This window comes from Pungitius pungitius, chromosome 14 (genome assembly GCF_949316345.1).
Source record: "Pungitius pungitius chromosome 14, fPunPun2.1, whole genome shotgun sequence".
NCBI classification, from domain to species: domain Eukaryota; kingdom Metazoa; phylum Chordata; class Actinopteri; order Perciformes; family Gasterosteidae; genus Pungitius; species Pungitius pungitius.
This window is the reverse complement of record NC_084913.1, coordinates 13088418-13115723: the sequence shown is the minus strand read 5'-3', so window position 1 is coordinate 13115723 and position 27306 is coordinate 13088418. Positions and strand designations below refer to the sequence as shown.

Genomic DNA, 27306 nt, shown 5'->3' with positions numbered 1-27306 from the left:
GCAGCGAGGCCATCTGCATTCACTTTATTCTGAGGAACATAAAAACAGCCGACTGGCCATCCAGCGCAAAGGAATCTGTGCGCCTGATAAATCAAAGCCAGGCTGCAAATGCTCGGTGGGTTTTGTACACACACACACACACACACACACACACACACACACACACACCATCATGAGGGCCTGCGGGCGGGAATCCCCGCAGGGCGGAAACCTCGCTAAACAGAGCGGGAGCAGAAGGCCCGGATAGAGATCCACTGGAGAGATCGGCTCCACTGTGACACCACTCAGGAGGGTGGTGTAACTCCCACAGAGGAACCCAGCAGAACAAATGAGCTGTAGCTTTTCATTTGCCACAACTCCCCCAACAGTGACGCAGTACGTGTCCTGTCACCTGCTCCACGGAGTGATGAACTGGTGGTCCTAGAGATGTCTTGTTCTTTTAAAAATATTTTATTCCACTCTTTTAAATCCAATTTGAATGTCTTTTTATATTGCTGGATGTTTCTTCTCTCCATGTTATTTTTCACGTCTTTGTAGAAGCACCTGAAATTGCTTCGTTGTTGAAACTTGTAAACCTATATACTTGCCTTCTAGTTTGAGTACGATCTAAAAAGAGTTTAAGAAGGACATCTGCTGGCAGAGACTGGTCCTCTGTCCATTGATTTCATAGTTCAGGTCAGTTTTCAATTATTTGAATATATAATGTAATGTAACCTTTACTCTCCTCCAAATCTGAATTTGAGTTTTTGTGAATTTACTAACAATAAAAATGATGCATCAATGCTAGATATAATATAATGAAGTGTAGATTGTAGATACATATGTATTATTATGGCAGTTCTTCTACTTTTGATATTCAAAGGACATTTATCTTACATTTTACTGAAAGAGGATCTGATTGCAGAACTTTTATTATATTAATAATGAAATAAGAACTTCTTCTTCATTCTAAAGGATCTCAATATTTCTCCCATCACTGCCGCAGTAAATTCTGTGTATACTGTGACATTTTTCGGCCAGTGTGTCTGATCAGGCTGATAGCTATAAGCAAACCAAGAGACTTTTTTCAGTGTTAACACTTTATTCAAAACAAATGTTCAAACAATGAAATGAGTGCAGGTGGCTCAGAGGAAAGTGGATGCTAAAAGCAGTTAATATTGGTCGCTTTAAAAATAATGACAACTTGTTTAATCTTTCATCAAAATTAGGAATCAGCTTTTTTTAAATAAACAGTAACAAAGAAATACATCAATGTTACTACCAGTCATTGTGAGACCAGATCAAAACATCAGAGCAAAATGTCTATTTATAACATAGGTCACACGCACGCACAAACACTCTCTCTCACAAGCACACATACACACCCGGTTTTGCTTTACAAAACTAAAAAGGATACAGGGTGAGCTTGGAGTGGCACAAATATACGTATATGGGGAATAATTAAAAGAATGATTCATTATCTCAAGATTTCAATGAGAAACAATGTTCACAAAATGTCCTTCAAATGTTCCTTTTTTTAATAAGTTTTAGTTTAATTTGACAATTAGAGCCGGAAAAACAGTCCAAAACAGAAGGAAGACGCAGTGTGACGACAGATTCGCCACATTTCACAATTCACACCAGTATCCCCCTAAATTGTTCCTCATTTTGATTATATTACGACATACAAATACTGTCCTTTAGACGTGAACACAGCACATCTTGGTTATTTAACGCCTCTTAATAATTAGAGAATAAGTACACATTAATAAAACAAAATAGAATATGACATCCCATTGGCTTATTGCGTTATACATCATGGGGAATACAGAATATTCACCAGGCCTTTTATTTGGAGTGAATGTGGATCATGTTGTAACATCTGCATCAAACTGGAGGCAACCCTTTAGTGATGGAAAACTACCAGGCTGAATTTAAAGTCCAGAAGGATATTTATGAAATGAAACCTAGTTTGTTATCTTTTATGGTTTGCTATACTTCAACAATGCCAGGACTTCATATTAAAAGCATTAAAGTAGAGAAACTCAGGGTTGCTTTATTGTGGAGAAGTCACAGGAGACACAACGTGTGTCAGCCATCATTCAAGAAAATGGATGTAAAAATAAGACAGTTCCTTTTTATCTTTACATGATCCACTAATGGATCGGTTTTAGGTGTATCAGGTAGTATTGCAACAAGTTGTGATTTTTCTGTTGCCACGGTAACCCCTGGTGTGGCCTAATATACCAAGAGTGAAATCTTGAGGATAATAACTAACACTTAGGAGTTTCCTTAACACGCTTTTCTCAATTACACACTGAAATGAGTGGTGTGTGTGTGTGTGAGAACATCGGTACGTTGGGTTGAATTGTCAGGGTTTGTAAAATAAACATGAAACATAGGATGTATACATGAGCTGTGGGGGAAAGATAAGCAAAATAAGCCTCAAACACAAGCCTGGTACAATAATTCTAAGATAGACATAGTAAACATAGCTCTTTAAAAAAAGAAAAAAGGATGCATAGCATAAACAACAAAGGCAAAATTGAGCTCTACTGCACATCACACCTAAAGCTCAGCCGGGCCATTTGTCACCACACGTGGAAACGGGCGTTAGGAGTGGGTCCTTAATTCGTTTTGCTTTTTCCAGGTGGAGCTTGCTGCTCAGGCCGAGAGAGTCTAAAGCGCTCCTGTCAAAAAACAAGGGAGGGAGGAAGCAAGGTGTTTCTGGGGGCCCAGTGGAGGAGGAGAAGGGGATGTCGGGAGGACGGGGTTTTAAAGGCTCCCTGCTGTAAACTCCGCGGCTGCCGCTCGGGACAGGAGCTCCTCCAACTCCACCGACTCCGCGGTGCTCTTCTCTTTGGGAGTAGAAACTATCAGACTCTCTAGTTGTCCTCTTCATCCTCATCCTCCTCCTCCTCCTTCTCACGTTTCTCCATTACTCTTTTCCTCAGAGCTTTGTCAGAGAATCCCTGTCCTTTAGGTTCTGGGCGGCCCTCTGGAGACCCTCTCCTCCTCCGCCTCCAGACCTCATCCTGGTCCTCGTCGTCTTCTTCGTCTTCATCATCGTCTTCCTCGCCGTCCGCCTCATGCTCGTGGTCCTCTTGTCGTTGGATTAACCTTGCCTGCTCCATGGTTTGTTTTTCTGCAGAACATCATTGAGAACAGTCAGCGGCCGTAACCAAAAAACAAATCTGTGCTGTGTTTATGGAATTTATGTAAAACTGTATTTATTCAGTTGAACTCACTCTGGTAGTAGTCTGAGGAGGAGAAGCGTCGTGATGGGAAGGCAAAATCTGCTATGAACACCAGTAACTGCAGAGACAAAACAGACAATAAGCATTATTTCACTGGAAACGCATGATGAACACTGGCATTCACCAGTTTCCCTGTTTCTAAATAGCATCGGTAAGTACTCACCAGTCCCAAAGCAAGGCCAGAGAACAGAGTAGCCAGGCCAAAGATAACGTAAGACCCCCAAACAGGAATCCCCATTTGCTCTGTCATGTAGTTATGACAACGCTGGAGAATAAAAAAAATAGCCTGAGAACGGGAACTCAACAGGAGCAAAAATACATCAATAAGTCGCTGAGGTGTTTGTTCATTAAGAGGATGAACATCTGTGCGTTTTTACTCTATCTCACATGCATCATTCACCTGCTTGACCACAAAATGCATGTTAATCCGCAGCATAAATTAATCCCCAATAAATTCTTTATGTGTTTTTTATTGTTTGCTAAAAAGAAGAAAAATAAAGTCTAGATTCATGGACAAAACAAAAGGTTTTCATGAGCCAAAAGCTACAGAGGGGCAAGAGACATCTCGATGTTTTTAAATGTTTTTATGTAAAAGCCAGTCTCAGTTCCTCGTACAATTTCACACTGAGCTGCACATTCCTCTTTGAATGGATTGTGGGTAATTAAATAAACACCATCCTACGTATAACAACCTAAATAATGACACACAGCTCTGCCAGAGGGTAACATCCTCACTTACCCGGATAAACATGGAGAGCTTGAACAAAGCAGACATCGAATTCATTCTGCCCAAAAGAGGAGGAAAACGACAGCATGTCACTTAACACAGATTTGTCAAAGTGTAACCTCTCTACAAAGAAATGACAAGCTGGACACAAGAGAAGACACCAGGAATAGAACAAACTGGGCCGCTGATGTCTGTTATTTCAAAAATAGTTATTTTGGGTATACTGTGTGTGTCGTTAGGCAATATCCACCTTAATATATTTCACAAGAACCAGGAGAGCCCCTTTTGACATTAAAATTCAATGTATGTCATCATGTTCGTGGGGTCTTTGTCGCCGTGATAACACAAAGTTGTGAATACTCACAGAAACGAAGATGGACCGAACCAAGAGGAAATCGGCTCCACGGCTTTCCATTTCTGCTCATCGACAAAGCTGAGGAAGTCCTCTTTAGTGCGAGCTCCCTGGTACTTCCTGAAGACGCCATCTTTACAGCTAGAATACATTTTAGGAACTTGTTTTAACACCTAACCAGACCACGAAGGGCAGATTTAACCATCATGTCAAGATTGTTTTTAACTTGCAGATGTTGATTATCAACATTTGTCACAACACCCATGTTTAATCATCAGACATAATAGATGGAGGATTCAATGGAGATAAGCTTCGCCCCTTGACTGAGAAGAGATATATATTATGCTAGCGCAAACATATTTCAGAAACACATTTGTACTCAAAGTATGTAGGTAAATTACTCAATTTTCTCTTAATGTTTGAGCAAAACCAAACAACCATGTTGTTGAAGTTTTGGAATCCGTCATTTGACATCTGATGAGATAAAAGTACATGAGATTCCAAATGTAGCTAAACCCACAATGATGATGCACATCCGTGTTTAATACACCACAAGCAGAGGAAGCAAAGAAAACCACACAAGATTACGAAGAACTTACTGGTAAATGGTAGGAAGTGAAGTGATGATGAATCGCCCGCTCAGACCTTACAGAGGAAGGAGACAGGGTGAAGTCAGTGCGCAGGAAAAACTCAAAACTCAAAAAACATTTTTTCTTTAGGTATTTTCCAACAATTCAACAATGAATCGCACTCACAGATCTGTTAACGACTCCTGTATTTTAGTACCTCAGTAAGTGGGCTTATAATACCATCAAAACTCATCAAATGGCCTCTAACACTTGAACCATACTGGCATTATTTACCTTCAAGACTAATGTAACCGTCTATTATTATATTTCTGGCAGTTTTTAGATCATTTAATAAGATGAGTATCAAAATCAATGAGCAGAACATTATTGATTTGAAGTTTTTCCTTTATAAGCTACACTCAGTTGACCATTTATTAAGTGCATATCTTTGCCATAAATCACACCTTGCTTGAAGCTAGAGCAATGCTATTTGATTTAGGTATATATAATCCACGTTAGATGCTTAGTTTAGTCTACTTTCTTCACAAAGTATTAGAAACACCTATTTACAGTTGAATGTTAAGTTGCAAAGACATCATTTCAGGCATCAAGCTGCTGTGAGATACGTTGGCTTCTTATTGTTTTGCTTAATCCTGTCGTAGGCCTACTCGAGTGACAGCTCGGTTTCGTGTTGCGTGTAAGTCAGGTGTCCCCTGGCAGAGGACATTGAAGCCTACCGGGTTCTTCCGTCACGTCCACCTTGGCTATGTTCACCCCCATGTCCTCCCCCCAGTCCGCGAACTGCTTCCACACCGGCTGGAGGTGCTGACACGCCGGACACCAGGGTGCGTAGCTGCGGGGTATCAAGTTTCACCAGTAAAGACCTGAGATAAAACTGCACACTCACTTCACAGTACCGTATAGGAGTAGTTTAACAGTACACGTTAAAGTGTACTGATGACCCGACCGTGTCCTTCATTACGAGCTCATTAACTGCCTGGCAAGCAACGCCTCTGTAGTACGCTGGTAAACCTAACGTTAACGTTAGCTAGGTTAAGTAAAAATGGCAGCTGTTAGCTTAACTAGACGTTTCGCAACGTGCCAGGACTAAAACGAGCTCGATAAAATCATCATCAGATTTAGGGAGGGCATCACGGCTCGAATATGACCGGACACCGGCTACGAGCCCAGTTTTTATCAGCTCAAAACAGCTAACGTTAATGCTGAAACAACTGACAAGCTAGCTATCCGGTTAGCCGTTAGCGATGAACTGACAATTCAATCATCCATTCTCCTGTCAGGATTTCCTCCCACGTCCCGTCGGTCACTTCTCTGAGGCTGTCCGGCTTTGCCGAGACCGGCGGCGACGTGAAAAAGGCCACCAGAAAAAAGGCGCATATCCACGAACAGTGTTTCGTTTGCTGTGTTAAAAAAGCCATTGTGGAGCCCATGTTGCCACTAGCTAGCAGACACGCCGTGTCGGTCCGATCGGTTGGAGACGAGTCCTCCACTTCCGCTGTGCGCCCTCACGCGCGCGTCAGGCGGCGCGCCGTTAGTGTCCAACGTGGAGTGACAGCATGGAGATCTCTTTAGAAAACAAACATATACAACGAGCACTTATCGAGTTGTTCAAAATAAAAGAAAGCACGTTAGCGTAAAGGTTTGAAAGTGATGCTTGTCGATATCAGACGTGCGCATTGACGTGTTTCCTATTTATCGCTGAATTATTTAAACTAAACATACACTGCAAAGTAAAGTGACGGACATTGTGAGGTCTATTAAATAAAAGTAATGTTAGACATTTTAATTCTTAGTTATTGTACACGTGGTGACCAGCAGATGGCGCTGTCGCTTTTAGAATAGTCCAGGCAGGCCAAAGGGCTGATGTATGTATGAATGTATTATGGAAAATGATGGAAAAAGTATTCTGGTATTTTACGTAAGTTGCAATACTATACTATACTATACTATTTTACAAGGAATATGATTAGCATTCAAATGTAATCAATATGCAGAATGACCCATTTTGGAATAACATCAATTATATTATTATATTATAATTGTTGACACGTCAATGTGCACTTTAATGTTACATTTTGTATTGGAAATTATTTGCAAAGTAATTAGCCAAAGCTATTCATGTTATTAACGAAAGAGTATGGCTGAAAAGTGTAAAAAAGGGAAAAATAACCAATATAGGCCAGAACATCTTCTGAGAGCTGAAAATGTCAAAAGACAAAAGAGATTCAGTCCATAACATTGAAACGGCAAAAAATCTGCTAAGTTACATTTGGCAAGATGTAACTAGAAAATATTCAGAATCTTTGCTCAAAGAAATTTAGGAACTAAAGACTTCAAAGTGCTTAATAATGTGTTTAAACTCCTGAGAAATCCTGATAACAAGTAGTAATCAATGATATAATCGAGGACGAACCGAATCCTCTTTCAGTATCTTCAAAGCTGCATGATCAAAGGGTTTTGCATTTAGCATCTGCACATGCAAAAGCCCCACTGAGTGCAGAGTGAAATCCATTTCATTTGACCTAGAGTTGCAGTGCAATCCTATTAAGACCCTGCCTTCTAAGCAAGAAGCCTTCAAGCTATATTCCCCTCAGCATTTTTTTGTCTTTAACTGTTAAGATCCATCCATCAATCCAAGCATGTGGATCTTAACCAGTCCTCTGACCCTGTGCTTCACAATCGCTCTGGCTTGTGACCAAATGTCTACTAGTTGCATCAAAGATCTCTTTTTACCCTTGTTTTATTATAATAATGTTTAGAGTTACCAAGAAATCAGAAAGTAATCAAAATGAAGAAATCCAGGATCAGAGATCCTGACCCAGAGGCTGAGACCCTTGAACCTGTATAGCCTTGATCTTGAACATAAAACAAATCTTGAACAGCCAACCCTTCAACTGACTGACAACCTCAACACACTTCATTCTCAGTGGGGTTCCAGGGTGTCTGAGGCTCCTTTTTCTTTAGAGAAAAACCTTCTCTATACCGTACAAATCTGTTCTTCACTTGCAGGTTGAGAGCTTGATTAGTTTTGGTCTTCACTTTGTGCCTCGTGGACTTGCATATGTTTGTGTGCCCTGTGTGTGTGTGTGTGTGTGTGTGTGTGTGTGTGTGTGAGAGAGAGAGGGAGCCTGCGTGTCTCTGCATGAGAAGGTTTCACTCGGAGTGAATCTGCAGAATGAGAGCGGTTCTTACTGCCGGGGACCTGCAGGCAGATTGCGATGGCAGCCGGTTATCAGACCTCACACTCTAAAAATACCCTGCAGATGACATCCTTTTGTGCCCCAACCATCGCCCCCTTTCTCCAGCCATCAGCTCTGCTCCACTTACAGCGCGGAATGAATCTTCTTCCTGCGCGGCAGTCATCGGCTCTCCTCCTTCAACATAATGTGGCCGTGAGGGAAATAAGTGGCAGCTTGGGGTGTCGTAGTGCCATTACGTGTTGTTCTTTCAAACAACATTACTGTGCTCAGGCTGCTGCTGGAAGCTGGACAGCTGTGAGCTTTCCTCCCCTGGTTAGGTCACATTGTTTAGTCAATCAGTCGGTCCAACAACTAGGCCCAAAGGAGAGAAAAACATCTTGACCATCACTGGATGAATAGCCAGGAATGTTCGGAACAGATATTCACAATTCTGTATTCGATGTGTAAAGATTATTGCTCCCATCAATTAAGAAGCACTCTGCTGTTGAAGATACTTTCTAATTTTACTTTTAATTTGCTGATTAAGCTAGAGATGGCCAGCCAGAGGCAGATTGTTGCCATGGTTACTTTTGGACTACAGTGCTGCCTGTGGATGGCAGTTACAGACAAACATTTTTTTTTTAATTGTTTCTCTTTGTGTGCCGGATTCTGAATTCAATGCAAGATGTCCAGCTAAATCAATCCAAGAAATGAGTGCGGTGCATTAAGTCCAATGGAGTTCTGCTCTGATTTTTAGCCATGATTAGGATCATGTTGAGATTCACAGTTGTGTTGCGTTTAAGGCATTCTGATGTGTTTGCAAAGTAAAACTAATTACACAATTTAAGTTATTCTTTTACCATGCAGCACTTCTGGTTTGGTAATGGGTGCCAGTAGGCTACAAATATGCTGGAGAGGTCTGTTTGCCTCCACTTTGAAGCATCATAGGCAATGCTGTGAGTATATGGTTAAATCTTGTCTTTGAGTGTACATGTTCTGATACATGTTCTTATGGGGCGCCGTTTGTAAAATGTTGCACGTTCTAAAATCCTGCGCAGTTTTCGTACATTTAGCGTTATCATATGAATAAAAAAAGCAGGACAATATTCACATGTCACTTTTTCAAACATTTAGAGACAAAATCATGTAAATACATGCAACAACTTTTCCAAGTACAATGTTTGGCAGTAACAAAAAGTTGTTAAATAATATAAATATTAAATGTAAATATAAGTGTTAAATGTAAATCTAAATGTTAAATCTATATCTAAATGTTAAATCTATATCTAAATGTTAAATCTAAATCTAAATATTAAATCTAAATCTAAATGTTAAATCTAAATCTAAATGTTAAATCTATATCTAAATGTTAAATCTATATCTAAATGTTAAATCTATATCTAAATGTTAAATCTAAATCTAAATGTTAAATCTAAATCTAAATGTTAAATCTATATCTAAATGTTAAATCTATATCTAAATGTTAAATCTAAATCTAAATGTTAAATCTATATCTAAATGTTAAATCTAAATGTAAATCTAAATGTTGAGTTGACATGTTAGACTCGAGGATCGAACATTCCCATATTTACGGTAATTGTGTTCCCGTTGTGTAACAACGCATGGAGAAAGCGCGGTATTTTAGTCACTTCATGCTGCAAGGCAAGATGGCCAGTCCTGAACTAGCCCTTGTCATAGAGCGAGCTGTTGCAGCTGGCGTTAGGGCGGCCCTCCAAGACCGACCGACGCCTACACCAGGAACAAGTCTCGTCGCAACAGACACCACATCATTGCCGTCGGTAAGTTCGTAAATACGGTTGTTTTTTAAGGGGGAAGGGTAGCTAGCAAGCTAACTATGCTAGCTAGCTAATTCTCCAATTAGCCATGTTGAAGCCTACAAAGCTACCACAGGGATTAATGGCAGGTCTTGACATTAGCACCCGCCAAATGCAGATACATTTCGGCTGCGGCGGGTAAAGCGGTCGCTCCCGTTAGCCACTTTGATGGGTGGAATTCTATATATCTCCGTGTACTTGTTATACGGACTGTCTCGTGTTCAGTGTGTTACGTCTAAGATATTATGTCCCTTAAAATGCTGCCGTAGGGGAAAACGGGTGGTTATAGGCAAAAGGGTGTTGGTACTGTGTCATGAGTGCATCCTCCACCAGCCCAGAATGCTCTGTTACTTTGGTGGCAGCGATGGTTCATGTGCACCGACTACGGCCCGCCTCGACTAAGTGACGCGTCGGCATCTATGCGCCTCCTCGGTTTAGCTTAGCTCTTTCAGATTAGCTAGTAGGCTGAATCCACTTCTGAGAGCTATGCGCCGCCGGAACCAGGCGTAGAGATGAAGACCCGTTTAACAGCTCATGGCTATTCGGCAGATGGTCGGCCAGCTGAGATCCATATTGACCTGCCTGCGCCGTTTTCTAAAATAATAAACTCATTGTAGGGTTGTCAAGCCTCACGCATTATCCGTGAGACACACGCATTTCAACCACCTCACACGCCACACTTTGATAAGGACACGCCAAACAAGTTGTCCTGCTAACGTTGATGCTGCGCACGTATCATTTTCCCCTCGGCGTACGCTCGTTACTAGGCAACATACAGCGCGAACACACGTGTCCGGTGGATGCTTTTGATGAAACAAGGCGCATTTAACATTTAGTGACTGTACATATACATATATATATATACATATATACATAACTATATATATATATGTATATATATAGTTTTTTCTTGATTTGGCTGTTGCTGATTATTTTAACGGAACTGACAACCCGGTTCATAAATTAGACCAATTAATAAAATGTATGCAATACTGCATACTAAAAATAAAAACTCTACCTAGTCAACTAATGACGTGCCTGTGTCGATAGCAAATGTTATTATTTGGAGCACTGCATTAATGTGATGTTTTAATTTCTTTAGGTATCAGCAGTGATTTCATCACCAAGTACAGCGACCACATCACAGAGATCGGTAGGTTTTGAATTCATGAGAGACCTGGTACCAAGCCTGTTATGTTGTTATCAAAACCTTTTGGCTGCGGGGCAGCCCCGATTATAGTAAACCTGTGATTGACCACCATAAATAACTACATGGTAAAAACTAGAGCTGCAACTAACGATTATTTTAATAATCGATTCATCTGTCGATTATTTGTTCGATTAATCGATGAATCGGATAAAAAAATAAAAAATGTAAAAACATTAATTTCCAACCCTTTATTGAAAAATAGAACTGACTGTGCACTTTCTAAATATGTTTTGCACTAACAGATTGCTCCTTGAACATCCCTAAGTAAGCAAATAAAATGGACTAACACAAAAAACATACACACATTGCATGATGTATACTTTACAGCCGCCAAATTAAATATATTAGGCACAAAATCATGAATCATTGCCGTGGTGCTCCCGTACCAGGCCATGTCGCTTTTGCATATCTTACAATCAGACATGTCAACCCTCCCGAATTTCAAAGCCCCTCACGAAAATATCCCGGACCGACCTTTCTCCTGATTTCCACCCGGACAACAATATTGCTGCACCACCCGTCACTGGGCGCGCTGTTTCAGACCGAACAATAATAAAGGTTACACCTTGAAGTCGAGCGCGGCGATTAGAACGTGAAACTACTGGCGCTGCAAAGACAACCGCAGCACCCCCCCCCCCCCCCCCCGTTGCCGCTAGGACCCGCACCCCCCATTTCAGTGTGAAATACCTGGGAGGATTTAGGTCGCATTGGTTTCTCTGCCTCCGCATGTTTCAGAACAGTATTAAGGGTCTCTCCGATGGTCTTTCCTTTACCTCAGCTCTGCTCTTTTTTATTTATTTTTCTTAGCAACGCTCTGCTGCGCGAGCGCTCAACTTTTTTTTTCTCTCAGCTCTGCGCGCGCAACTTTCTTTTAATACTCAAACATAATAGTCGCGCGACACAACGAATCGATAATGAAATTCGTTGCCAACGCTTTTAATAATCGATTTTAATCGATTTCATCGATTCGTTGTTGCAGCCCTAGTAAAAACCATAAAATTACTGGCCATGGACAAACAACTGACGTGTCATGACATGGATTAGATGTCCCCAGTATCCTGGCAGTAGATACTCAACAAGGTGGTCAAGGTTTCTGTTGACGCCACCGATAACTGAACTTAGGTATAAGAACTGCCTCGTTCTGTTAGGGGGCAAGGAGGTTCTTGACAGTCTGCAGAGCACGTAGCTGTTGTGACCTTTCCTCCCTTGCAAGGAAATAAACAGAGAAAGACATATTTGACTCAGAGCCTTTGTTTCTTACTTTACGATTATCTGTGCAAAATCTTCCACCACAACTTTCTGCAATGCATGTTAAGAGATGCTGAAGAGGTTAGGGCATTGACCCTGTTGTGATTTCACATATTTAAAATTGTTCACTCTTAACACAGGTACCTCTTCCATCTTTTCCCCAACGAAGTGGTGCAAGACCGGGGTTAATAAGACGAAGACCTTACAAAACATTCACAAAGGACATTGTGTGTTTGCCTTGGTCGACAAACACAATCTTCTCCATACCAAGAGGAGACACCAGAACGAAATTAGCGGAAGATGGCCTCATTGGCAAAATATCATTTTCATCCGAGTGGTCTGAAGTCCAATTAAAATTGGAAATAACAGCCATCTTTAGAGCCACGTTCGGATTGTCGGAGAACCAGGAATTCCCATTTGAATATTTATGCACCATAAAGGGATGTAAAAAACTGATGAAACCCAAGGTCACCAACTCTTTTCCATGGGGAGGAAAAGAAGTTGCGTCCATCTGCTCAAACACATGCCTGTACATTTTAGCAGGAATGCAGAGACCTGCCGAGGTAAACATTTTTCTCTTCCAATCTTTTGTATAGTTATTATTCTTTTTGATTTACATAAATATGTAATATAAGAGGTATTACAGTTTATATTCAGGTATGTCCCTGCTATATTCTAAGATATTAGGCCCACACAGTGTGTCAATGTTTGCATGAAGTGAAATAAATCTGATTATTAAAAATAAAAAACATATGAAATAACTTTTTTGGCTAATGGTAAACAACCCTCTTTCTGCTCAGGAGGAATTTATAGCAGTGTCTGATGACAGTGACTTTGAAGATCCTGCACCACGGAGAAGGAGAGGTTGGTCAATGTTTTTGTGCTATTACAAGAAGTGAGACTTGTATCTGAAGGGAGACTAAGTGTTTTTTATCATTCAGTGACTCGGGGAGAGGCATTGTGTACATCCCTGATGGAAACTCAAGGAAGAGATCAGCAGGCAGAGTCCAGAGCCCATACAGATCAGCAGGCAGAGTCCAGATCCCATACAGAGTCCAGATCCCATACAGATCAGCAGGCAGAGTCCAGATCCCATACAGATCAGCAGGCAGAGTCCAGATCCCATACAGAGTCCAGATCCCATACAGATCAGCAGGCAGAGTCCAGATCCCAGGCAGATCAGCAGGCAGAGTCCAGAGCTCAGGCAGAGTGGGGAAGGGAAGGACAGACTGGAAGGCTGGATGCACATGTGATCCCTAATCACTTTGCAGATTTTTTGTACGGTACTTTTTTGTGTTCAATAAAATGTTGCAGTGATATGTATATGTCTGCATGTTCACTATATAATAATATTGCCTTTACAAATATATTATCTAGTATTTAATCTACGAAATTACACTGCATGTTAAACATGTTTTTTTTTCCAGTAGTTCAATAATTGTTTCAATTATTTCCCACTATTTAACAATGCACCTGTTTCAGCCCTGTGGATTATGAGGAAGATGAAGCTGTGGATGAGGCCATAAGACGCAGTCTTTTGGAAGAGTCGGTCTTGCTTGATTCAAGGTATATTTTTCATAAAAAAATGTCTTGTATTATATGCAGTGCTGTTGAATTATCTTTAAACAATACTATCCAAACTATTATTCATATTTTCCTGTCTAGTTATTCCATTTATGTAGTAAATCACATTGAACGTGCCTCTATAATAATTAACACCGTATTTCTATCCAAAGTACTATGTATTTAGTTTAATTGTGCAACACAGATTTTCTAAATGGATTAAGTACACAAGGCTATAAAACACTGTGACAAATATCCTATTTATATTCAGTTTGTTTTGGTTTCAAGGTCTTCAGAAGTTTTGACCAGAGAAGAGATAACTGGAATTCTGAAAGCACATGCCGAAATGGTTGTTACCCCAACGCCGAGACCAATCTTCATAAGCCGGAGTAATGTTTGGACCACTGCCTTTCGGCAATTCAACAGACCCAGATTTTCAGAGAGCTCTGGAATGCTTTATGTCACGTTTGCAAGTGATGAAATGGAGGAAGATGCTGAAGATTTGGGAGGGCCACGACGAGAGTTCTTTCGTTTGCTTGTGAGGGCTATCTTCCAAGGCAGTGGAGCATTTGAAGGTAAAATATCCGTGTCTAGGAAATCCTTATTTTGTGTAGATTGTAATTCCACTCACCATACCTAAAGTTTCCAGTTCCTGCATTTGAGAAATATTCCCACAGTTTGACGTTGCCACACGATTGAGATGGTGTTTCTTGAGGACTTTACAGGATTTTTCACTGTACGTGTGTGGTTTTACACACACATACATTGCATTGAGGATTTGCCAAAAGGCCACCAACGTTTGTGAAACCTCACCAATAGTTTCCACTAAATCCTACGCACTGCAGCTTTAAGATTTTAGTTTCCTACACCTTTACTCCAATTCCAGCCACTGAATTGTGGGGGCAATGTGTGAACAGTGGTGGCCACTGACACTAGTTAATATATTCCTCCGATGCTTGTTTGAACTTGAACAGTCTTTAAAATGTTTTTAAAGTAGCATGCATGCCAGTTGACCTGGTGAGCTGATTTTGTTGTATAATGCTGTTATGTTTGTTTTTCTTTTCCTCAGAGTCTCCCAACGGGTTTACTCCAAAGCTGAACATAGCTCATGTGCAAAACGGAGTGTACAGAACCATTGGAAAGATGATGTCTACCATAATAGTCCAAGGTGGTGAACCACCAGCATTCCTTGCACCACATGTAGTGGACTACATTGTGACTGAAGATATCCTGCAAGTACGTGTCACTCCTGATGACATAGCTGACGCGGAGTTAAGGGATTCTCTGAAGAAGGTATTAGTATAAAACCAATTATGCTTTAATATGCATGGGATACAGATTCAACTGTTGTCTGTTTCTTGGAATGTCCATGGTAATGTGGGCCTTATCTTGTTTCCTGAGTTTGCTGTTACATGAAAAGGTAATTTCTAAAGTTTTTTTAAATAGTAAATTCTGCAATTGATCTCATCTTCAGGTCAAACAAGCAAGCACAGTGGATGAGCTAGAGGAAGCGCTGGACTGCTGTGACACATGGAGATTTCAGATTGAGGGTCTTCCAAACCCAGTCACCATGGACAGAAGAAATGAATTTATTAGGAATGCAACATTGTATCATGTCATCTTGCATCAACAAAGTTGCTTCAATCAACTGATGGATGGTCTATCCTACTATGGAGTAAGTGAAAGTAATGTATTACTTATGGGACAAACATCAACCATGGTGTACACAACAGCGAGTTCTGCAACAAAAACTATTCCCATGGTTCCTTTCTTCCCCCCGAAAGGTACTTCCACTTCTGAGGGAACATCGTAGCATGAGAATCTTTCTTGACATGCCTGAGAAGAGAGATGAGGTCACAGCAGAAGTTCTTGCTTGCCTCTTAAAGCCAAGCTACTCTGTCCTGGGCAGCAACAAAAGGCCAAAAGAGGAGCTCATGGTTGTAAAGTTCAGAGAATTTCTCCAGTGTGTGGAGAGTAAGTGGGCACATGCACTCTTCACTTCATGCCACTTGTGTCTGTAGAGACCGTGTGCTAATTATTTTGAAGCTGCAATAATGTTGTTCTCATATGTGGGTTGTTTTGTTTTAAGATAAAGAGCTTGGTGAAATCCTTGGGGCCAGAACACTGACTGAAGAAGAGAAGGACTTCGTTCAGAACTTGGGCCTCGGTCACATCCTGGCTTTTGCAACAGGGAGCAGCAAAATTCCAGCTGTTGGATTCCAGCCAAATCCCAAAATCGTCTTCATTCATGACGAGATTAAGCGTCATCCGGTTGCGCACACCTGCTCAAATGAGCTTCTCATATTTGTCAATGCCAAAAACATGGCTGATGATGACGAATTTGAGTACTGCTTTGTGGTGGCCCTGATGAATGGAGCCTTGTTTAGCACCATTTAAGGACACTTGTAGTGACGGCACATTGTCACACATGGTTTAAGTGTGTTTCGACTACTGACCTGTCAACTGCATTGTATATTTATGTTCCAGTGGCTATAGTTAACTTTACAATGTTTAGGATAACCTACAAATGTTGCTGTGATGGTTTTGTAGGATATGATCCAAATAAAGACTAGATGTGAGCAGAAACTTTTTTTTTTATTAAGGTTACACTCAAAGTATCTGAAAAATAATGATTCCAAAAAGGGTTAAATTAATTCAAAATTCCATCAAGAGAAGGAAAAACAAAACAAATCAAAACTTATCCCACATGGGCACTTAACAGACTTTAGATGACGACCAGACAGGGAACACATGACACAACTTCAATACCCGAGGGGAACCAAACAAGTAACAGTAGAAAATAAGCAGACTGATCAACAGAACATGTATGGTAAATGTTGATGGGAAAATCCAAGAGGGCATTACTCAGAATGCAAATGTGAGCTTACAATTTTACTGAAAACAAACTGCTGCACTCTTTGAAATAATGTCTTTCCATTGTTATGGTCATTTTCAAGAGGGTTTACAGTGAGGGAAAGCTCCTGTAAATCCCATCTTTGTAATGGGCAAAATGAATCTACTCCATACATAGGAGTTGGTGCTGCGGGCTCATTACAGAGCTGTTCTAATGCAGTGTCTGGGTTGTGGAGGTTCTGCAGATGGCGGTCTAATGTGAAAAGCTGCAGAGGGGTTCGGTTTCCCTCTGAGGACACTGAATGATTATTAAAAGCAGCCCCGAATTCATTTAATGTGCGATTAATTCTAGGAATGTAAACATAATGAAGAGCAAATATATCTGTTTCATTGTCCAAGTCTAGCACATTCATTGACTCCAGTTCATAAAAAATGGGTGAGTAGACATGACTGCAATTATTATTTAAGTCCCTGTTAAAACGTTCAATGCGCTGGTTATGTACAGAGCTTCCTGTTAAAACAGATTCTTCTCCTCTGCTTTCCCGCATATCCTCCCAAACAAGAACATTCTCTCCCCCCAAGTCAGTTCTGATATGCAGAGGTCTGCCAAACTGTCTTATTGCTGTAGTGAAAAGCTGTTTAACGGTTTCAGACCGATTGTTGTTAGAGCACTGGAGAAACATGAGCATCCTACTGTAGCCGTCCATTGCACCATGTACAACTAATTTCCATCTTATCAGTTTATGGTTACCATCCAGGTGCCAGATAAAATTTGGACATGGCACAGAATAAACACGCCTGGATATCGTTGTTCTCCGCCTGGACTCAACACCCCCAGAATCAACCCTTTTAATTGACTCTCTTAACCTCTTTCTTTGCACCACAATGTCCCTTGAACGCATATGTCCATTAAGCATGACCTCTCCCACATGAGGATGTTCTGCTTTAATCTGAGATACTGCAGAATCTAATTCCTCATCACTAAATTGTACAAACTTTGTTCTTGAGATGTTGTGCTCCCTCATGAGTTTGTACAGGGTTGGTCTGGAAATGCAGAGGATGGAAGCAACTTCTGTCAGTGTGGTCTTTAATGACAGCACATTTTCGATATCTTGTTTGGAAATGTAGCTCTGCTGTCCAAGGTTACCATCCTGGAAGAACAGCAAAGTGGATACTTGAAACATAATACAGCTTTGAATTACAGTCATTCACTTTTTACTTAAGATACCAAAAGATTTAAGTTCCAACAACCGTGTTTAAACAATTTCAATTGTGACTGAACAGAAACAAACATTCTCTATCTAACTTGAAAAATTAACTTAATGTATATGGGCAATTGACTCTTGCAAATGTATGAATGCAACATTTCCGACAAGATATGACCTAGATAATTCATAGATTTGCAATTGCAGCTACATACTACTCAATGGTACCCGCAGGACCTCGTTTGAAAACGACTAAAAAACACGCTTACAAAAAATGACAGGTCTTGAATTTGGTGAAAAGATGGAGGAGGTTTTGATAACAACATAACAGGCTTGGTACCAGGTCTCTCATGAATTCAAAACCTACCGATCTCTGTGATGTGGTCGCTGTACTTGGTGATGAAATCACTGCTGATACCTAAAGAAATTAAAACATCACATTAATGCAGTGCTCCAAATAATAACATTTGCTATCGACACAGGCACGTCATTAGTTGACTAGGTAGAGTTTTTATTTTTAGTATGCAGTATTGCATACATTTTATTAATTGGTCTAATTTATGAACCGGGTTGTCAGTTCCGTTAAAATAATCAGCAACAGCCAAATCAAGAAAAAACTATATATATACATATATATATATAGTTATGTATATATGTATATATATATATGTATATGTACAGTCACTAAATGTTAAATGCGCCTTGTTTCATCAAAAGCATCCACCGGACACGTGTGTTCGCGCTGTATGTTGCCTAGTAACGAGCGTACGCCGAGGGGAAAATGATACGTGCGCAGCATCAACGTTAGCAGGACAACTTGTTTGGCGTGTCCTTATCAAAGTGTGGCGTGTGAGGTGGTTGAAATGCGTGTGTCTCACGGATAATGCGTGAGGCTTGACAACCCTACAATGAGTTTATTATTTTAGAAAACGGCGCAGGCAGGTCAATATGGATCTCAGCTGGCCGACCATCTGCCGAATAGCCATGAGCTGTTAAACGGGTCTTCATCTCTACGCCTGGTTCCGGCGGCGCATAGCTCTCAGAAGTGGATTCAGCCTACTAGCTAATCTGAAAGAGCTAAGCTAAACCGAGGAGGCGCATAGATGCCGACGCGTCACTTAGTCGAGGCGGGCCGTAGTCGGTGCACATGAACCATCGCTGCCACCAAAGTAACAGAGCATTCTGGGCTGGTGGAGGATGCACTCATGACACAGTACCAACACCCTTTTGCCTATAACCACCCGTTTTCCCCTACGGCAGCATTTTAAGGGACATAATATCTTAGACGTAACACACTGAACACGAGACAGTCCGTATAACAAGTACACGGAGATATATAGAATTCCACCCATCAAAGTGGCTAACGGGAGCGACCGCTTTACCCGCCGCAGCCGAAATGTATCTGCATTTGGCGGGTGCTAATGTCAAGACCTGCCATTAATCCCTGTGGTAGCTTTGTAGGCTTCAACATGGCTAATTGGAGAATTAGCTAGCTAGCATAGTTAGCTTGCTAGCTACCCTTCCCCCTTAAAAAACAACCGTATTTACGAACTTACCGACGGCAATGATGTGGTGTCTGTTGCGACGAGACTTGTTCCTGGTGTAGGCGTCGGTCGGTCTTGGAGGGCCGCCCTAACGCCAGCTGCAACAGCTCGCTCTATGACAAGGGCTAGTTCAGGACTGGCCATCTTGCCTTGCAGCATGAAGTGACTAAAATACCGCGCTTTCTCCATGCGTTGTTACACAACGGGAACACAATTACCGTAAATATGGGAATGTTCGATCCTCGAGTCTAACATGTCAACTCAACATTTAGATTTACATTTAGATTTAACATTTAGATATAGATTTAACATTTAGATTTAGATTTAACATTTAGATATAGATTTAACATTTAGATATAGATTTAACATTTAGATTTAGATTTAACATTTAGATTTAGATTTAACATTTAGATATAGATTTAACATTTAGATATAGATTTAACATTTAGATATAGATTTAACATTTAGATTTAGATTTAACATTTAGATTTAGATTTAATATTTAGATTTAGATTTAACATTTAGATATAGATTTAACATTTAGATATAGATTTAACATTTAGATTTACATTTAACACTTATATTTACATTTAATATTTATATTATTTAACAACTTTTTGTTACTGCCAAACATTGTACTTGGAAAAGTTGTTGCATGTATTTACATGATTTTGTCTCTAAATGTTTGAAAAAGTGACATGTGAATATTGTCCTGCTTTTTTTATTCATATGATAACGCTAAATGTACGAAAACTGCGCAGGATTTTAGAACGTGCAACATTTTACAAACGGCGCCCCATATGTTCTTGATATGTTAGATTTGTCTGTAGTTGTGTGTGTGCGCCTACAGCGGCCCTTCTTTGGATGTTTGCTTATGTTGTAAAAAAGTATTATTTTGGACTGCACGCTGAACGTTTGTGTTGTCTTTATTTGCAGTTTCACCACAGCATGGTGATAGAAGAACTAGCAAAAGGTCAAGCCTACAACGCCTACTGTCTTTATTGCCTGGGTTTAACTAAAATGTTTAATCGGTGTTGCCACACACTGACGACAACACTATAACAGTAATTACTGCCAAATAAAATCCATCATGGCAATCATTGTGACACACAAAGAATTGCAGCACAAGAAGGGAATAGTGTTGTTTTGCCACTGCAGGTGTTTTCCATTTACCCGTTGAGACTTCACTGATTAAACTGAAGCCAGACTGCTTTAAAAGTCTCGCCCCTAGCAGCACGGCAGAGTTGTTGTACTCCTAGAACGCAGTAGTGTTGATTTGCCTTTAAAGCAGACACACAAACCGGTCCCTGCCAACAACAGCGATGACAAATCAAAAGTTCTACATCATCGTGTGTGTGTGTGAGTGTGAGGGCGGTTGTGTGAACTACAGGAGAGTAAAAGCAAAAGGGAAAACATGGTATGATGTGCACATCTTTACTGGAGGGGGAGGTTCATTTGCAGCACTGTCAATGCAATGGAAGAAACTGCACCAAAGTATTAAAGCTGCAGACCGCCAATCCCAAACTGTGTGCCGAGAGATGCTGAAATGCTGCAAAACTCGGTTTGGCTTCATAAATTGTCTTCAACAGTTCTGCATACTGTGTGTGGCACGCCCGGTGAAGATGCGTTTTTTTCTGGCAGCAATGAACATTTCCACTCCACATGTATCCTTTAAGACTGCTTGCCCGGTCACAGCTCAAAAACCCGGCAGCAGAGCTGCAGCTGCATGTGATGCATGCGTGTGAAGACCATCATGTAGTCGTACAGCTCTCGGAGGCCATTAGCATCCATGTGACAGCTGATGGTTATTCCAAGAGTGGTGAGTGAGAAGTGGCACAACGTGGGAGGGAGGGGCATGCTCTCCAACCACAGAGGGGCCTCTCAAACAGGGCCCACACAACATAACAGTGTACGGTCAGATTCCCTTTCATTTGGTCCCTAATCTCTCCCTTAGACACACATACTGTAGTGATACTATAGAAGTAAGAGTACTGCTTAAATGTAATCATTGTGCGTGTCTGCCTTTGACTCATTGGCTTTCTGTAAAACACACAGTTTCATGTTCTTTTTGTTGATGATAAGCAGTGATAAGATCAGCCTCATTTCCACCAGCAGCAGGCAGTTGTGGCTGAACGATTGATCTCTGATAAACACAACATGGTGTACGCCAGGGGCGTTTCTAGCATTCAAAGATAGGGGGGGCTCAGCCCCAAGGGGAGAGGAAAGTTTGAATATATGTATATATACACTCACCGGCCACTTTATTAGGTACCCCATGCTAGTAACGGGTTGGACCCCCTTTTGCCTTCAGAACTGCCTCAATTCTTCGTGGCATAGATTCAACAAGGTGCTGGAAGCATTCCTCAGGGAGTTTGGTCCATATTGACATGATGGCATCACACAGTTGCCGCAGATTTGTCGGCTGCACATCCATGATGCGAATCTCCCGTTCCACCACATCCCAAAGATGCTCTATTGGATTGAGATCTGGTGATTGTGGAGGCCATTTGAGTACAGCGAACTCATTGTCATGTTCAAGAAACCAGTCTGAGATGATTCCAGCTTTATGACATGGTGCATTATCCTGCTGAAAGTAGCCATCAGAAGTTGGGTACATTGTGGTCATAAAGGGATGGACATGGTCAGCAACAATACTCAGGTAGGCTGTGGCGTTGCAACGATGCTCAATTGGTACCAAGGGGCCCAAAGAGTGCCAAGAAAATATTCCCCACACCATGACACCACCACCACCAGCCTGAACCGTTGATACAAGGCAGGATGGATCCATGCTTTCATGTTGTAGACGCCAAATTCTGACCCTACCATCCGAATGTCGCAGCAGAAATCGAGACTCATCAGACCAGGCAACGTTTTTCCAATCTTCTATTGTCCAATTTCGATGAGCTTGTGCAAATTGTAGCCTCAGTTTCCTGTTCTTAGCTGAAAGGAGTGGCACCCGGTGTGGTCTTCTGCTGCTGTAGCCCATCTGCCTCAAAGTTGGACGTACTGTGCGTTCAGAGATGCTCTTATGCCCACCTTGGTTGTAACGGGTGGTTATTTGAGTCACTGTTGCCCTTCTATCAGCTCGAACCAGTCTGGCCATTCTCCTCTGACCTCTGGCATCAACAAGGCATTTCCGCCCACAGAACTGCCGCTCACTGGATGTTTTTTCTTTTTCGGACCATTCTCTGTAAACCCTAGAGATGGTTGTGCGTGAAAATCCCAGTAGATTAGCAGTTTCTGAAATACTCAGACCAGCCCTTCTGGCACCAACAATCATGCCACGTTCAAAGTCACTCAAATCACCTTTCTTCCCCATACTGATGCTCGGTTTGAACTGCAGGAGATTGTCTCGACAATGTCTACATGCCTAAATGCACTGAGTTGCCGCCATGTGATTGGCTGCTTAGAAATTAAGTGTAACGAGCAGTTGGACAGGTGTACCTAATAAAGTGGCTGGTGAGTGTATAGAAAATTGAACGCACACACATATGTAGCTTGTTATAGTATTAAATAACTTGTCTAAGTGAAAAGCTTTATTTAAATTATTGGGGGGGGAGCTAAAGTACATTTAGGCCTACTGATGCCTGACTGTACGCTACCCATCAAACATCAAAGGGTGGACAAATCTGGAGACTTGCTGGTGAGAAAAGGAAGAACATCCAGCAGCTGGAGACTTTCCAGTGGGTCCTTTACTGCAGGCCCAAACAGAGCTTCTTCACAAAGCTTCAATAGGAGGTCAAAGGAAAAGTCCTGCTCCAACCAAAATGTCCCCCGTTAGACGGACAGCAAGGACGTGGGTTGTCTTTGACCATGTTGGATGTTTTCCAAATCCTTTAATCTGTCTAAGACACCCATTGCACACAAAACAATTTTGAATAGTGTGTGTAGGAGAGAAAAGATTTTCTCTAACCGTTTTTCATTCTTTGTTATTTCTGTCACTTTTAGTTTTTGTGTTTGTTGGCAGGAGGACAGCTCTTTGCCTCTCCTGCCTTCACACTGCTGTCAACACCTTTTAGTATTTTGGTTAATATTGCCTTAATCCATACTGTTGCCCCAGGCAACACCTTACACTGCCCCTTTCATTTGTTAAAAACAATGTATATAATGTCAGCAGACATGTCTGTGTCCAATCAAATGAGGGCCCAAAGTGGGTGAGACCTTTTCTCTTGGGGTGACGCATTATTTTATGGCTGCCAAGCTGCATGGGACACAGTGCCACAAAGCAAACCTTTTAACTTCATTAAATAAAATGTTTGCATGAGTATGTAACGACGTATCTTTGATAGTTTAAATTCTTAGTGTGTTATTATGTCTTGGGTGTTTTGGGTTGTTTTAAGCATGTTTTTCTATGAAGACATTCTTCAGGTTATTGTAGGGCATTACTGTATATGCCAATATGACACAAACAACACCGTTAAATCTACATTTTTATGCATGTGGATATTGTACATTCAGTGTTGGTAATTTCATTTATTTTTCTTAATATTTTCTAATTGTCATTGTTTGGATCCATTTGTGGTTAATGCCCCTCAAAATGAACTCTTTCTAAATGCCTACATTGCTTGTTTGACATGTAATACATGTGAGGAGTGGAAATAAACAAGTGCAGTTGGCCATTCGTAGGAGAACGCACAAAATAATAATAAAGATATCACATTACCCATTACATCTCAACGGTTCCCAAAGGCCAGAGATGGATTCATGCAGCTTTCAATATTAACTTGCACAGATCAAGTTGAACACGTGCTCCTGATGATCAGAAGCACTCTTGTTAAATGCCATTACCAAGATGCTCTGGGAGCACTGGGGAGAGTTTGAGTGATGAAAAGGTGTTGTGTCCGATCTGACGAGATGTTTCCCCAGCCGAGCGACCAACCACAACCAAGTGCCTAGTGTGGCAACAACGGCTAAACACCAGCTGTTTCAAGTCAACATCTGGAGCCACCGGAGCGGTCCTCGTCGTCACCTGGGAGATTTCCCACGTTTCGTCCTGTGTCCTCTCACACACCAACTGGTTCTCACAATGAGACGCTCCAGAGGGATTCACTGGCATCTGCTCGCACATTACCAGCTTCCGTTTACCGTCCATCTGCCGCGTAGCTTCCTAACGCCGTTCAGCGTGGATAACTCAATTTCATACAAATGATGTGATAATATGTCTGCGGCAGTTTTAATTCAAACAGGAAAACCTGGAATCTGTAAAAATCTCGTTTTCAAATCCCAAACCTTAAACAGTAAATCCAGATTTTCAGAGTTATCTGCCAGTGAGCAAAGTGGCAAACGGGAGCAGGGTGTAAGGATGTAGGAAGTTAATCTAAAATGTTCAACATTTTATTGCTTTTCTCCCTCTACATTACGCTGTTATGGCTTTTCTCTCCAGTGTAAAATCCAAACTTCAGTAATTGCCTCTGTAACAGAAGCAAGACTTCCTTAATGTCTCATAAAAACTATAAATCACTCTGCACCCCCAAACCACATTAGGGATTCTGCCACATAATGCCTTTTCTCATTTGTGAAGTTGGTACAAACCGTATCTGCAGTCTGAAGCTCAGCAGCCTGCAGTGGTGTCACAGTGTTAAGTTATTGAACCCTGTGGCCTCTGATCAATGACCCCCCCCCCCCCTCCTCCCTCAGTCCTCCTAAAGGCGCCTCTGAGTTGTCCTTTGTTTTCTGGTCGGAGTCACCTGAGGGGACGACGTTGGATTCAACCCACACGCCCCATTTGGCTGTGTTGTGATGGTTGGCTTCCTGATGGTGTGCATTAACGATGACACTTAGACATAAGTGATTACCCAACACGTTTCTGAAAAACAAGCTTTGCTCAAATGCTGCAAAAAGCTGAATTCCTCAATGCCCACACAGCCAACTCTGGGAACAGACAATGGTCTGAAATAAATTAATAAATGTTTAATTTAAACTGTGGGAACAGTTAAATGCACAATCAGGACCTTTTCAGACCTGGTACGAATGACAACATGAGCATGACCAGTGCATAATTACGTTAAATACCTTGCTGGGAATTGATTGGGATCATTTATTAATCTTTAAGGCAACATCGGTTAGACTTAAACATTAACACAAGCAAACAAACAAAAAGGTAACAAATAAATAGAGATAGAGGTATGCTAAAATCTTATCTTCTATTTAAATAATACATTTGGCACCAGCAACAAACCAATCCCAAATTGTCAAAGATGAATACTCTACATAATAGTACAGTATTAGTCCTATATTGGTATTTAAAGTCCCGATGTTCAACTTACTTTAGTAAATCCATTTTTTTTATTTATTAGTTCTACGAATTTGGGGAGGACTTGATGCACAATCTTGTGGATGGATTTGCTGGTGTAATCCAATCCTGCAGTAAAAAAACCAAAGTACCTAAACTTGATTTACTTTAATAAATTAAGGAGCCAGAGAACCATGCAAGATTGTGAACGTGGCAGTGAAAGATGTGAAATGATTTTAGGAGGGCTTGTGGAATCCATCCATCAGCCACAGCGGAAGAAATCAAGTTTTACCACCAACTTTGGCAACAGGAAGATTAGAAAGTCTTCACTGGAGATCCCTGCCACTGCTGAGCTTAGGTCGGTGTAATATTTAAGTTACTTTCCTTAATTTACTTTAATCCTCCTCGACAGAATAAATGATCTGTCTCACGGTGGAAAATGTAGGTCACATGCAATATGTGGCTTGTGAGGCCTTTTCTCACGCGTCTTAGAATCTCCTTTTGTCTGTTTGCACGTGTGCATTTGTCTCTTCAAGCCATTTGCTTTTCCCACATGGTCATCTTCTTTTGTTACCTTTTTATAAATAGCTCTTTTGTGCCGCTTATCGTTGTGTGTGTGTGTGTGTGCCTGAACCCAGTGAGGCTCTGTAATAAGTGATTCTCCCAGCTTGTCACTGAGGAGCTCAGAGGTCTGTGGGCATGAAGACGCTTTGTCTAGCAGTGAGGCCTGCAAGGGGAAGGAAAAGGAGGAGGGGATGCATTGAGCCACGTAAGAGGAGGAAGTGTGGTGGTTGAAAGTGGATCAGTCGGACAGTGGGTCACTGGGCCGCACAGTCGTACAGTCTTGACTCATCGAGAATTCAGATTTAAGAGGCCTAATCTTTATTGACAATTGACGACTTCCACTTAGGCCCGAAGGCCATAAACTACTGCTTCAGAAGAAATGACGTGTCCGTTTTCTCAAGATTAACTTTAATTCCATTATGTTTGACAGCTTTGAGAGTGTCTCCCAATTCCTGACATGTCAGGAGGGCACAAGATGTAACGGTAGAGCCAGTATGCTTAATCTAAACAATATTTGCAATGATACACATTGACATTTAATGAACAGCATACATGCATTTGTTTGCACATTCTGTTTTTTTTTGTTCTTGCAAAGCAGCAGGGACATGCTCACTGGGGTTTTGCATGCTGTCGATTAGTTCAGGAGCGTTGGTTGTTAACAGTGTGCCGCCTTGGATGCATCTTTATGAAGCTTTGCAAATGTGTCAGGCAGCAGCAGGGTAAAGCCAACTCTTCTAGTCCCTCTAATTGGATTTGCACGTGTGAACGAAGGGCTATGCTGCGTTCGAATAGTCCTTTTTGCAAGATTCCTAACTGAAGTAAGTGGCCGCCATGATAAGAGCTGTTTGAATTCTCTAGATGCTAAGGAAGGAGCTTCAATGCTTCCTTACTCAGCTCCTTTAGCATAGGAATCACTGAACCTTCCTTTTACAATAGGCAAGGAGATCATTCCGTCCCACAACTCTATA

The 27306-nt window shown here is 41.3% G+C and overlaps 3 protein-coding genes across 4 annotated transcripts; 1 reads left to right on the top strand and 2 right to left on the bottom strand.

Moving 5' to 3' along the window:
• Nucleotides 1-2015: 2015 nt before the first annotated feature.
• On the bottom strand, nucleotides 2016-6488 carry tmx1 (thioredoxin-related transmembrane protein 1). Its single transcript, XM_037486381.2, has 8 exons — nucleotides 6160-6488; nucleotides 5622-5737; nucleotides 4915-4960; nucleotides 4328-4456; nucleotides 3976-4021; nucleotides 3400-3501; nucleotides 3228-3294; nucleotides 2016-3124 (listed from the first exon to the last, which is right to left on the bottom strand). Exons 1-8 carry the CDS (start codon nucleotides 6333-6335, stop codon nucleotides 2865-2867), a joined length of 942 nt encoding a protein of 313 aa, XP_037342278.2. The 5' UTR covers nucleotides 6336-6488; the 3' UTR covers nucleotides 2016-2864.
• Nucleotides 6489-9534: 3046 nt separating this feature from the next.
• On the top strand, nucleotides 9535-16485 carry LOC119206993 (G2/M phase-specific E3 ubiquitin-protein ligase-like). 2 transcript variants are annotated; one of them, XM_062557481.1, is made up of 10 exons: nucleotides 9535-9883; nucleotides 11022-11072; nucleotides 12518-12940; nucleotides 13178-13241; nucleotides 13860-13943; nucleotides 14229-14515; nucleotides 15010-15233; nucleotides 15415-15615; nucleotides 15725-15914; nucleotides 16030-16485. In XM_062557481.1, exons 6-10 carry the CDS (start codon nucleotides 14287-14289, stop codon nucleotides 16335-16337), a joined length of 1152 nt encoding a protein of 383 aa, XP_062413465.1. In that variant the 5' UTR covers nucleotides 9535-9883; nucleotides 11022-11072; nucleotides 12518-12940; nucleotides 13178-13241; nucleotides 13860-13943; nucleotides 14229-14286; the 3' UTR covers nucleotides 16338-16485. The 2 variants fall into 2 exon arrangements, with proteins under 2 accessions (XP_062413465.1, XP_062413466.1); XM_062557482.1 differs by having other exon boundaries at nucleotides 12518-13241.
• Nucleotides 16486-16496: 11 nt separating this feature from the next.
• Nucleotides 16497-19903, bottom strand: LOC119206995 (uncharacterized). The gene is made up of 3 exons (XM_037457653.2): nucleotides 19555-19903; nucleotides 18366-18416; nucleotides 16497-17944 (listed from the first exon to the last, which is right to left on the bottom strand). Exons 1-3 carry the CDS (start codon nucleotides 19729-19731, stop codon nucleotides 16802-16804), a joined length of 1371 nt encoding a protein of 456 aa, XP_037313550.2. The 5' UTR covers nucleotides 19732-19903; the 3' UTR covers nucleotides 16497-16801.
• Between the last annotated feature and the right edge of the window lie 7403 nt (nucleotides 19904-27306).

Coding starts and splice junctions, on each gene's coding strand:
- LOC119206993 (XM_062557481.1), top strand. CDS start 14,287: ATGGTTGTTACCCCAACGCCGAGACCAATCTTCATAAGCCGGAGTAAT. Junction 15,234..15,414: donor TAAGGGATTCTCTGAAGAAG/GTATTAGTATAA, acceptor TCTCATCTTCAG/GTCAAACAAGCAAGCACAGT. Junction 15,915..16,029: donor ATTTCTCCAGTGTGTGGAGA/GTAAGTGGGCAC, acceptor TTTTGTTTTAAG/ATAAAGAGCTTGGTGAAATC.
- LOC119206995 (XM_037457653.2), bottom strand. CDS start 19,731: ATGGAGAAAGCGCGGTATTTTAGTCACTTCATGCTGCAAGGCAAGATG. Junction 18,417..19,554: donor ACACCACATCATTGCCGTCG/GTAAGTTCGTAA, acceptor TAATTTCTTTAG/GTATCAGCAGTGATTTCATC. Junction 17,945..18,365: donor CGACCACATCACAGAGATCG/GTAGGTTTTGAA, acceptor CTGTTCTTCCAG/GATGGTAACCTTGGACAGCA.
- tmx1 (XM_037486381.2), bottom strand. CDS start 6,335: ATGGGCTCCACAATGGCTTTTTTAACACAGCAAACGAAACACTGTTCG. Junction 4,961..5,621: donor GGACGTGACGGAAGAACCCG/GTAGGCTTCAAT, acceptor TTCCTCTGTAAG/GTCTGAGCGGGCGATTCATC. Junction 3,502..3,975: donor AGCTCTCCATGTTTATCCGG/GTAAGTGAGGAT, acceptor TTTATTCTCCAG/CGTTGTCATAACTACATGAC.